Source organism: Dermacentor silvarum, unplaced genomic scaffold (genome assembly GCF_013339745.2).
Source record: "Dermacentor silvarum isolate Dsil-2018 unplaced genomic scaffold, BIME_Dsil_1.4 Seq12, whole genome shotgun sequence".
In the NCBI taxonomy this organism is placed as follows: Eukaryota; Metazoa; Arthropoda; class Arachnida; order Ixodida; family Ixodidae; genus Dermacentor; species Dermacentor silvarum.
Window position 1 is genome coordinate 23426 of NW_023605645.1, and position 12667 is coordinate 36092.

Sequence of the window (12667 nt, forward strand, 5' to 3'; positions counted from 1 at the left end):
TACCCGTAGGGTGTCCCGCGTAAGTTGAACCAAACCTTTGAAATAGGCAAATGTCATGTAGCTGGACAGAATCAAGGTAATGTTGTTTGCCGTCGCTTCGAGATACTACATAATATTGTCTTAATTAATTAATTAACTTCTAAAATATTATAGTTAGACGAAAAGTGTCAATGAGAAAATTGTATAGCAACATGAAAGGCTCCCGATATAGATTTCTGCTTCTCAATACGTGCTACATAAAGGTGTTTTTCCGAGCGTGAAAGAAGCCCGCGAAGTGCCTCGAGTGGCATGCAGTCGCGCGGCAATTTTGCGTGTATTCGAGGGCACCTTTCGCGCTCGGTAAAACCCTTTTATGTAAAGCTGCATCGAGAGTTTTTCATGTTGTTCTTCAATTTTCTCATTGACACTTTTAATCTAATTGCAATATTTGAGAAGTTGATTAATTATTTAAGACTAATTATGCAATTAGGCAGAATGCAAAAAATAATTTGAGTATGCCCAAGCGACGGCAAACAACATTACCTTCGTTCTGCCCAGCTACGTGCTATTTGCATATTTTTAATATTTGGCTTTAGTTACATGGGACAGAACGCCCGCGTGTGCTCGAAGGCCCGACCCGAACCCCTGGCTTCATGCCCAGTTCAGGCTAGAGGGCATCAGGTCCGGGCGCAGCCTGTCAAAAATCACTTTGCCCGACCTACGCAGAGCTCAAATCCAGCGCTACGAACACATTCTGATTCAGAGCCCCGCGCCCAGAGCGCTCGGAGGCGCTCTAACAGTCGAGCTGGGAGCGCGACTACAGTGCTTAGAATAGTATATTCTAGGCACTACAGCGCGACTGAGTTCTTAATCCCGATTGCGTGACTCGTCCTAGAGTGGCCTAGAATATCTCTATATCTCTCTGAAAACAGCTAACCGCCTGACTGGGGCATTGCCTCCGCGATTGCAGACGACGCAGATTACGCGTGCACAATCTCGAAGGCCATAGCTGATGCAGGCTCTCTCCGCCTCCAATCTCTAGCGCATCGAGTTTTTATACTCTAGAGGGCTCCGCATCGCTGCTACATTGGAGTGCGGTAGGAACCAGTCGAATCTCATTTATTGCCACTCAGGAGAGAAAAGTAGATTAGTCATATTGACGACTGTGAAACAAAACTTTATCGCAAAAAAAAAAAAAAAAAGACTTCATCCTTCGAATTCGTATATAAGCCGCAACAACACGCATTGTATATATATTTTATATTCTGTCGCATTTGTCTATTACTGATTACATGCCACTTTCAACTACTATGTTTAAGATACTAATTATCACGCCGATTTTAGCCCACAGAAGCATCGCTTCCAGATAAATATTCGTGATGCAATGCGCATTTTTTCGCCACCACTGGCTAGCCTAGGCTGTAGTGTTCTAGAATATATTATCAATAACATGCCTAAGTTTGGTAGATTGCAGTTATGGTTTAGTAATGAAGAAACTCGTGCACCACACGACGTACGTGTCTACTGTAATCACACCAACCGTGCCTTTTCCTCGCCACACTGTATACTTTAACATATCTCACATATCAAAGGGTCAAGAACTTGGCCGGCGTTAAACGTGTGGTTCGCATATTGCACGTCGGCTAAACTTGTAAGGTTCACAAAATGAAAACTCGCGGGCTGTCACTGCAGCGCAGTACGGCGGCACTGGTAGCACCTTGCTGGAGAACTGTTGCTCCCGTAGTAGCGAGAATGTAACGGAAGTGATGTGACGGTTGCACTTCATGCAACGAGATTTTAAAAACGGCATGGGCCGATGTGTCAATTGGGATGTAGACGATTAAACGTGAAGAGGTAACTTGCAGGTATCTTCGTCGGAATACGAAGGAGACGGGTTATAACAACACGCCTGTGAAGCATAGTAGCAATGGGTTGCGCGTCACTAGCTACGGTAGCTTGCCGGGCTTGCCCGCTCCTCTCAAAATCGCCAATCAAAACAAGGATGGCGCCTTTTCTTGGGTTGCGCCCCTTTGCGCAACGAAAAGTAGTTCCCCAAATATCTGTATTTTTTATCGTATACAAAACTATTATCGTGAAACTGTGATAGTAACCTTTAACAAAACACTGAGTCATATTCGGCTGTTCAATTTAACCAGCAAACTGCGCCGTTTTACTCGATAGTCGAAGAACGGCGTGGCCCTTTGCAATACTCCGGCCACCCCGTGCATGTGTCACTCACGTTGTTGCCCATTCCCATTAGGTTGGGACTGGGACAAATTTTGTCCCCTCGAATCGGGATCTAATTTTTTCTCGCAGGAGTAATCGGCTTCCAAAGTGAGTACAAGAAAGTTTTCTACACATTGTTCACGTTGCTTTAATGATGACGAGCTGCGTGAAGTGCTGTTCGCGCTGTCGAGACGGGCTCGCCGAGTAGAGCCGGTCAGTCCTACGCCGGCCCTTTGTTTTGCCTGCCCTAGCGCGCGTTTCACTGAGAGTGAACGACAAAGATTTACAGGAGTCCGCGCTCTCCCAGCCAAGCCGAGTTGGGAAAGTGGCGGTAGGATGCAACGCAGCCGAGTGTAGTTGCAGCAGCGGTAGTACCTAGCGTGCGATGCTAGCGAGGCCTAATTTGGCAGTTCGCCTTTTTGACTAGCGCCATGGCGGGATAGACGCCGGTGCACTTGGGTAGCGTGCGTGCTGTGCTTCCCGGCGACCCGGGTGCGTCCAGTTAAACTTTGTGCGGCGCTCGGGGTCCCGCTCGCGATTTGGGGCGTCGGTGAGACACCTGGCTTGCGCGTCATCGGTGGCGTTTCCTTTTCATTTTCGTGACGCAGAAAACGATGGCCGAGGGTAACGGGGACGCAGCGACGGTGGAGCCCATGGACGAGTCGAGCGCGACGGAACACAGCGCCGATTACGCCAAGCTTGTGGGCCACGGGCTTCAGGAGAAAGTGGCTGCTCAACTGGATGCCATCTTCCAGACGGGCAAGCTGGCCTACGCCGACTTGGATGAGCGCGCGCTGGACGCGCTCAAGGAATTCCCCGCCGACGGCGCCTTGGCCGTTCTGAAGCAGTTTTTGGACAGCAGTCTGGAGCACGTGTCCAACAAATCTGCCTACCTTTGCGGCGTGATGAAGACGTACCGGCAAAAAAGCAAGCTGCCCGGGGCGTCGGGCTCGGGCGCCAACAAGGGCCCGGACGAGGAGAAGATCCGCGCCATTCTCGACCGTACGGGCTACTCGCTGGACGTGACGACGGGTCAGCGCAAGTACGGCGGCCCACCCCCCGGCTGGTCGGGACCGCAGCCGAGCAGCGGCTGCGAGGTGTTTGTCGGCAAAATCCCCAAGGACATGTTTGAAGATGAGCTAATACCCCTGTTTGAAAAGTGCGGGAAGATCTGGGATCTTCGGCTCATGATGGATCCGCTCTCGGGCCTCAACCGGGGCTACGCCTTCATCACCTTCTGTAACCGCGAGGGCGCCCACAACTCTGTACGCGAGGTGAGTATCTTGAATCACTCTGCACTCCCCGTATGCTCACTGACTGTGCTCTTTGCTCGCCCCGCAGCTGGACAACCACGAAATCCGTAAGGGCAAATACATCGGGGTCACCATCTCAATCAACAATCATCGGCTTTTCGTGGGCAACATCCCAAAGAACAGGGGCAAGGAGGAGCTGTTTGAAGAATTCTCCAAACATGCACGTGAGTGTTCTTGTGCAGATTTTAAACTCGCGTACATAACAGTTATGCGCTTCTTCGTCACTACATTGAGCAATAAAGTGCAGTGATAAAGTGCTCTCGTTTCACAGTAATCAGGTGAATTAAAGTTAGGAGGCTTCTCTAGCAGATTTTGCTGGATTGCAGTGGAGCTGATGCATTCTCTTGGTTAGGTTGTATTGTTAGCCAAATTATGTTACTGTGGTACATTACTGTTCGTGCAGCTCAGGTTCAGCAGTAATTCATGGTGCCATACAAATACTGCATCAGCTTTGTTTTGAGCTGCAGTGTACACAGTGCGTTGGTTTGGATGTGGAGAGCAGGTCTTCATAGCTGGTTGAGTTAAAAGGTCTCGATGGATGGTGTGAGCCACACTGATAGACTAAGCTTTGTTGTGTTTGGAATTGACTATTAAGTGTAAGTTCTACTGTAAATGGTCTTCCAGAGATTGGTCTTTGAATGCTCTTTCGCCCTTTTGCTGTTGCTATTCGTAGTGGTGCAAATGTGTGCATGCTTTTATGGCAGCATCTCTGCTACTCCAGTTATTGGTTTCAGTACTGACAGGAATTACCTGCAAGCAGTTCCCAAAATTTTTGATGAAGGATGGCAGTTTTATTTAAGACTGGCTTGACCTGCATAAACAAAAGTGCTATTTATTGTAATGCCTTCTAAAAGCCATAGACATTTCAGCAAGCCAAGAACCACAGTGGGGCAATAACTGTGTTCTGTACTACTCAATGAAAGAAAGTGCCATGATAAGTTGCACTCATCACACATTTCAGATGAAAAAATGGATTGAAGGGCTGGTCACATGTGTACTGAGAAGTCGAACTTGGTCAACGAATTTGTACTTATTCTGTAGATATGTGCCTCAGTGGCAGTGGCATTGTGCTGCTGAGCACGAGGTCACGAATTCAATTTTCTTCCATGGCCCAAGCTGTATTCTGGCCAGAACTGAATGCAAAAACACTCATGTGCAGTGGGTTTGGTGCACAAGAACCCCAGGTGGTCCAAATGAATCCAAAGTGGCATTACTCATAAACCACTGCACACTTATGGAAAATTAAATGCAGTAATTGTTTCATGGAGGCATCTGTAAGCACTTTGCTCTGTCATCCACAAGTGCAACAGTATCTGGAACAGCAGCACAAAAAGGTAGAATGCTTGAATGTTATAGCAATGCATTTAAACGATTTCTTAGAGGAAAGTACCATTACTGATGTCCCACAAGGGTTCTGGATGTGGTTATTCCTTAGTTAGTGTGCACGAACTTGCCAAGGTACTTGGTAGTGGTGGTCAGATTTGCGGGATTTTCCTTGAGTTCCTCATTCAAAGCTTGGTGTACTGAAACCCAAAGCGAGTAAACCTGCTGTAGACCACCACCACTTGTTGCATCTACAAAAAATCAGCATGACTTGCCTTCATGGATATTGCAACTTGCGAACCTAGAAACCTTGGCACAGAGAACAGCCAGGAAGTTTTAATGCAATTGGCGTTCTTTGGGGACTTCAGCCAGTTTGCGGTATTCTTTATGTCCGTTTTCCCGCGGCTAACTGTTTTCCCGCCAACTTGGGTCACTGGGTAGTCCATGGTCTAATGGGTAGAGCATCGGGCTGCTGCACTGAGGGAACCGGGTTCGAAACCAGCCGTCGGACCAACTTGGGTCACTGGATATGTAACACTGGGTATGTCCGCTCTTCAGTGAACCTCTTACACGCCAACTTTGGTCACTGCGTATGTGCCGCTCTTCGATCAACTTTTTTGATGCCAACTTGAGTCACTGCTGCACGCAAGCAGCATTGGGAACTCGAGGAGGAAGTAGACTCCATCTGGCTGAATGCACCTCTCATACATGACGCATCTTGGCAGTGGCAGTTCAGTGTGGCTACATTGCTTCAATGGTAGTAGTACTAAAGCACTAACATTGGCATTCATTTTATGATGGGCTCTGCCACAATTCTTCCGATACGAATCTAATGAAACACATCTAGGGCTTGATCATGGACTGGAATGCACTTGCTTACATGGCTATTGTAACCTGCTTCACATTAATTATTACTTGCTGTTTTACTATGCACTGCTAAATATAGCATTATATTCAGCATAAATTTTTTTTTTTCATTTGAATTATCTACTCTCTTCTTATGTGTCTGCAGTATTGTAAAGTAATAAATAGAAGCTTAGAATGTTTCTGCATGACAGAGGGTTGGACTGTTGCATTGGACTGTTGCAATGGACTGTTGCATTGCTTTTGGTATTGAGTCAAGAATGCTGGAAATGCTATTATGAAAAAAACTGCTGCATCTCCATTCGCCATGCTAACGGAAAGAAAGGTGCCTTGGTTATTTAGGAACATTGAACACACCATGGTAACATGCAAACAGCCAAGAGTGGGAATGGGGGGGGGGAGAGCTTCCACCACAGAAAAGTGCCTATGTGGCCTTGTGTCCAACCGCCCTTCTTGCAATCTCTATTGGCAGTGCGGGCAGCAAGATCTGCACTGCATCTAACGATGAAACGCAGAGTGATGTGTACTGCAGATGTGTATTGGGATTGCTCATTTATGGTGACTTCTGTACCACTGCAGTGCTTCAGCAAGGCAGATGTGAATTGTAAGGATGGGTTGAATATGGTTAAATGCCACTGCATTCTTGATCTACCTCTGTATTGATCTGCACTTAGCACTTGTTGGTTTTCAGTTTTGTTTGCTGCTCCTGAATATTATCTGTACACATGCACAACAAAAGGTTTGACTGTCTGCACCTCGCAGACATGTCACATTGCTCTTTACTTTTCATTACTATATTACAGTGCGTGGCAGCTGGCAACTGCAAGTAGCTTTACACAGTAGCCTCTAGATAAGCCAAATATTTTAATATACTGAAGAAAGCCAAAGCATTTGGTTGGTTTTTTTCATGGTTGCCATGTATATATTAAAAAAAAGCCCCTCCCCCTTCTCCTTTTTTCCCCCCTCTGCTTTTATTCAGTCAATTACACTTTTATGCTACCTGCAGTTCCAGGAGTGCCTTGTAGTGGTGCCATAGTCAGCGATGTTGAGCTTGGGCCTGTAACGACTGTAATCAAAAAAATATTTTTTATTCGTGGAAACGATTTAATATGTCTAAAAAAGCACATCCACACCTATAATCTGTGCAAATGTTCTTCACAAAAATAGCAAATTCGATTCACACAAACATGCAAGGCGTTTCCTGAATGTAAGAACGAAAGGTACTGTTGTCTCAATCCTCAGAAGTCTTGTTGATGGAAAACACTGAAACTTGATATCACTGTCATCAGAACTGAGATTGAGAGCTCATGATTTAACGGGTTTGTTTGTGGACTGTTCAACATTCTTTCTACTTCAGGGCAATGAAGTTTTGGAAAGTGCACATTTCCTTTTTGTATCAACACCACATGCTGAATTATTGGTGCTTCTCACGGGGGCTGCCATTTTGAAGTTGAGTGTAGCCGGTGCAGCAACCTCCACTCAAAGAATATCTGCTGGACGTTGTGTGCCATCTGGCATTGTTTTTTACAAACGCAGTGGAATGGATGGGCCAGACCAGTCTCCAGGACTCTACTGTAAGGCCACGCATCTTTGAACGAGCTTGGCTTGTCTTCTATATTTTCTGCAAGTAAACCCCTGAAGAGCTATGCTTGACTTCCACACGGAGAGGGTTAAGAGCAGAAGGAAAAAAATGTTTTCATTGCCATGAGGGCCGCAGCATAAGTCGCAACTGCTACCCGAGCAAGGGACGAAGCAACAAAATGAAAGCGATAATCATGCTATCATTAGACTAGTCGGGTAGGTGGGCAAAGGAGTTTGTAAATATAAATATGCAAACTTGTGATTGCTGTGCACCATGCTTGTTCCAAAAACAAAGGTTGCACAATTCAGATACCTTTTGTAGTGCTGTAAATATCTCCAGATGTGCAAGATGCAAATCAAGTTTTTAATACACCTTCACTACACCTGATGGCAAGAACCTTCCTCGAAAGACATATTGCAAGCAGTGCAGCTGGTGTGGCTCAGACTTGGCTAAGATTTTTCAATGAGCATGAAGGCACAGAAGGGTTCTCAAGCAGTCCGAGGCGGGTGTCTGTTCTTGTGTTTGCATGCTGATGCAACGAGAACTGCAGTCGAAGATCGCACATTGGCCCAAGTCACTTTCAGTCACCCAGTACAGAATTGGCTGTTTCAGCGTAAAAGGACTGGTATTTGTACTATGCATTCAAGTGCTGCGTTGCTAGTTTACCTGCTTGTTCACACAGCCCATACAGGGGCGGCATAGACCATAGGGTTTCTTGGATAAATTACTAGAATGAATTATTACAGAATTCAGACACTGGTGAATATGGGTGCTGCAAGTGTGGCGGTTCAGCTGGCATGGAAATGATAGTACAGTCAAACCTCGATATAACACAGTTGTACTTGCAGCGCAAAACTTCGTTATATTGAGAATTTCGTTATATTGAGGTTTTGTTAATTCAATAGAACTAAGATGGTGAAATAGCAATACTTCGTTAAATTGAGGTTCGTTATATCGAGGTTTGACTGCAATTTGTCTAAACTTTGTCCTTGCTTCAAGTGACTTTGACATTGCAAGTTGATTGTTTTTAACAATACATTGTGTAATTTTACAATTGGCAATGATTATGCACGTGGCATACACCCGCCGTGGTTGCTCAGTGGCTATGGTGTTGGGCTGCTGAGCACGAAGTCGCGGGATCGAATCTCGGCCACGGCGGCCGCATTTCTATAAGGGCGAAATGCGAAAACACTCGTGTACTTAGATTTAGTTGCACGTTAAAGAACCCCAGGTGGTCTAAATTTCCGGAGTCCCCCACTACGGCGTGCCTCATAATCGGAACTGATTTTGGCACGTAAAACCCCATAATTTTATGCACGTGCACAGATACTTATTGCCTTCATGTGTTTAAAAAAATAGAATTGCTTGGAAATTTAGAAAGATAGAGCATAATAAAGCTACATGGCACATGCATTTGACATGTGTACGTGCTAGACGAATCCGTAACGTCCTATTGCCACTTAGGTGTTCACATAACTTTCTCTCTTAATTGGTCTCTTTATATTAGCAAAATAATTAGCAATGCTAACCGCTTGTTAGGTTATCTCTGTCGCAATGTTTTGCAATTCCTCCTTTACAAAACTTGGTAAACTCAAGTATGCCGCTTCCATCTGGGACCCCAGCACTGATATAATAACCTCTGCCCGCTTTATTCTTGGAAACTACAGTCCTACTGCCAGTATCACTTTAATGAAAATCTTTACAGCTTGCGTCACTTGCCTGTCGCCGCAAGTTTTCTCGCCTATGTCTCTTCCACAAAGTATACTGCAGCCCTGCCCTGCACAATGATGTTATTCTTCTTCCATCATACATTTCCCCTCGTTTTCGATCATGCACAAAAGGTGGGAATAATGTCGTGCTTAATGCAAACATGTTGTCAACATGCTATCAATCATTTATACTCCGCACCTCACAGGACTGGAACCACCTTCCGGGATCAGTCTCGTCCACTGTTCACTATTCCCAGTTTCATAATGTTTCAAACACAAGTTTATTACTGTGTAACTAACCAAGTATGTAATTATGTTTGTTTTCGCTCAGTTGCTTGAATTTTTGTGGTTCCCGCTTGTTTCTCATCTTTTCAGCTAATATTGTATAACAGAACAAAGCTTGTATCATGTTTCTTTTTTTTTCCTGTGTTCCACTCCCCTCTGTAATGCCTCTGGCCCTGAGGGTAATACTAATAAATAAATAATACCCATCATTCCCATGGTAGAATGGTCACAACACCACATTTACATTAGGTAATTTGAGCAGAAAACGCTTATGGCGTAGACTAGTAGCCGACATTATCCGTCGCGGTATCCCAGTGGCTATGGTGTCGTGCTGCCGAGGTCGCACGTTCAATGCCAGCATTTCGAAGGGGGCGGAATGCAAGAATGCTTGTGTCACATGCATTGGGTGCACTTTAAAGGATCCCAGGTGGCCAGAATTATTCTGAAGCCCCCGTAATGGTGTATCTCATAATCAGATCGTGGATCTGGCAATTAAGAGCCCAGATTTTTTTTTAGCTAGCATGGGCAAAGCAGCAGGTGGCTGAGAGAGTAACGGTAATGCCATTGCACGTTGCTAAAATGCCGTGATTGTTTTTGGTATTGCATTTTGTTTGTGAAGTAGGCGTTGAGCAATCCCTGCAGTTTGAATATTCTTTTGAGCCGGACAACCTGGTATCATTTGATATGGGGCTAGTGCTTTTATACATGTAGCCACAACATCTCTGCCATCATGCATGAAGTACGAAAGGACCCAGAGGAGCACAGAAGTTCCTGACAAACAAGCCTGTTGTGGAGCGGCTGGTCGTACATGTGGCCATGCATATCCTACCTTGAGAATCGTGGATGCCAGGCACTTTTCAGCTTACAATTCCCAATTTGTAGGAATTTTCCTCTTGCATATGCCTGTTGGTGTTGACCAAGAATAATGTAAGGGGCGAGTAACAAGTGATGGTAATACACGTGCTCTGCTGTTTACATTTGACAAGTAGCTTTGAACACCGGCTCTCATTCGTTGTGATTACCGAGATTCATTTGAAGGCTTCGTGCCAACTTGACCTTTAGGTTTTTCCTTCTTGAATTCACGAGTCACTGACTGGTGGTTTTTGTGTAATAGGTGTGCAGTTGGGTTTGATGACCTATAGATGTGGCCAGAAGAGGAAGCTGTGTGTGGCCACAGTTTATTCAAACCGGCTAGTCACGAGGGTGATGTTTCTTCGAGAGCGGCAGGCGGATGTTGCTGCATAGGCCAAGTGCACTAGCGTGTTCTATCCTACACAAAATCTACACGTAAGAGTATTCTTTATAGGCAGTGCTGTAGCCGATTGTTGCACTGGCCCAGTGTGATTTCTTAGTATTCATTGCATTGGGCACCTCAGTGTTATTTGTTAAATAAACATTAAAGCTGATGTGCACAAACAAATTTTTAGCCATCCCATGACTAACACTGTCCCTTTGTTTTTCTAGCGGGCCTGACAGAGGTGATCATCTACAGTTCACCTGACGACAAGAAAAAGAACAGAGGCTTCTGCTTTCTGGAGTACGAGTCACACAAGGCAGCCTCGCTGGCCAAGCGCCGCCTGAGCACAGGCCGCATTAAGGTGTGGAGCTGTGACATCATAGTGGACTGGGCAGACCCACAGGAGGAGCCTGATGAGGAGACAATGGCCAAAGTAAAGGTCCTGTACGTTCGCAACCTGACAGCGGACGTGACGGAAGAGAAGCTCAAGGAGCTGTTTGAGGCACATGGCCGAGTAGAGCGGGTCAAGAAGATCAAGGACTATGCATTTGTGCACTTCGAAGAGCGGGACCATGCTGTGCATGCCATGGAGCAGCTTCAGGGCAAGGACTTATGCGGGGCCCCCATGGAGGTCTCGCTGGCCAAGCCCCCGTCGGACAAGAAGAAGAAGGAGGAGGTGCTGCGCAACCGGGAACGTCGCATGATGCAGATGATGCAGCAACGCATAGTGTGAGCACTCTATCCTCTCCCACCGCTGGAACTTGAGTGGTGGCCCATCAGTGGGGCCTCTTAGTAAACTGCCTCGTGCATGACATAGTAACACAGCCACCCACTGCAGAATGGATTCCATTGTGCTCCACCACAAAGTGTGTGCACCAGCTAAATTGGATAAATACGCACTCCTATGGGCAATTGCAACACGTTTGTTCGTGTTGCTTGTAATTGGTGCAAGCCTTGGTTGCTTCTCATTGTTGGATGATGTTCCATTTTAGGTGCACTCAAGGCTTTGCGTTAACTGAAAGCTTATTGGCCCTGCTAGTACTGACCTTCGTGCACGTGCCCTGGAAGGCTATGCGGTCGTGCAGCGTGGTCAGTTAAGGCCGTGCGTGATGAAAAAGTAGCACGCTCGTTGTAGTGATGTGCGTGCTTATTTGTTTGTTGCAGGGACGTGTCGGACTACCGCATGATGGGCTGCATGCCCCCGCCGCCGCCCCTTCGGGGGCCCCGGGGCGGCGGGGGCGGCCGGGGCCCCCCCGTGGGTCCCAGGAGTTACGGTGAGTGTGGGGGCACCTGGGGGCACGGGGGTGTGCGTTTTCCCGGCTGGCTCAACCCTGATCCTTGTTGGTCTCTGTGCTGCTCCGTAGATTACGACTATGACTACTATGGGTATAGCGACTACCGGGGCGGCTATGCGGATCCGTACTATGAGGACTATTACGGCCGCTATGATGACTATTATGACTACGGCTACCCAGCTGCGGCACCCCCCCGTGGCCGGCCTGCTCCAGAGCGGGTGGGTGGTTACTCTTTTCCTTCCTTCTCCTCCTCTTGCCGACGGTTAGCATATCCGAGCGGCCGGGAAAGCGGGCGCCCCCGCGGTGGTTGAGGTGCTCGCTCTCGGATATGGTAGCCCGGCGCGCGCCTTGCCCGTGGCCGGGAGAGCAAGCCCCTAAGTCGGTGGGCCCTGATTAGTGTGGTGTTCGTGTTGCAGGCTCGTGGTGGCCAGCGTGGGGTGACGCGTGGGGGGCGCGGCCGTGGGCGGGCCCCCCGCGCTCGCGCTGGCCGGGGGGCGGGCCCTGTCAGCCGTGGGGGCCGTGGGGGCGCCCCCCCCCGGGGAAGCCTGGCCGGTAAGCGCAAGTTCGACGGGGGCCACCAGAACCAGGGCGACTCAAAGCGCCGCTTCCACAACAGCAGCCAGCAGCAGCAGGACGACGGGCAGCAGTGGTACCAGGACTCCTTCAAAGAGACCTGGGGCTGACCGCCATCGCCGCCGCTCGTGTGTGTGTCTTCCCGCCGCCAAGCACTCCTCCTTCTCGCGGGGGGGCCGGACTGTGATGGACAGGCGACGTGTAACCTGACAATGTGTGGAAAATAAAAGTGGCCGTTTTAAAAACTTCGGGCATTCTCTTCCCTGCTGCATGACACGGCT

At 47.6% G+C, this 12667-nt stretch overlaps 1 protein-coding gene across 1 annotated transcript; it reads left to right on the forward strand.

The window, feature by feature from the left end:
* The first annotated feature begins 2156 nt into the window (after positions 1-2156).
* On the forward strand, positions 2157-12633 carry LOC119434527 (heterogeneous nuclear ribonucleoprotein Q). The gene is made up of 7 exons (XM_037701671.2): positions 2157-2313; positions 2814-3479; positions 3547-3682; positions 10746-11247; positions 11683-11792; positions 11883-12031; positions 12230-12633. The coding sequence occupies exons 2-7, from the start codon at positions 2820-2822 to the stop codon at positions 12494-12496; spliced, it is 1824 nt and encodes a 607-aa protein (XP_037557599.1). The 5' UTR covers positions 2157-2313; positions 2814-2819; the 3' UTR covers positions 12497-12633.
* Positions 12634-12667: the final 34 nt, after the last annotated feature.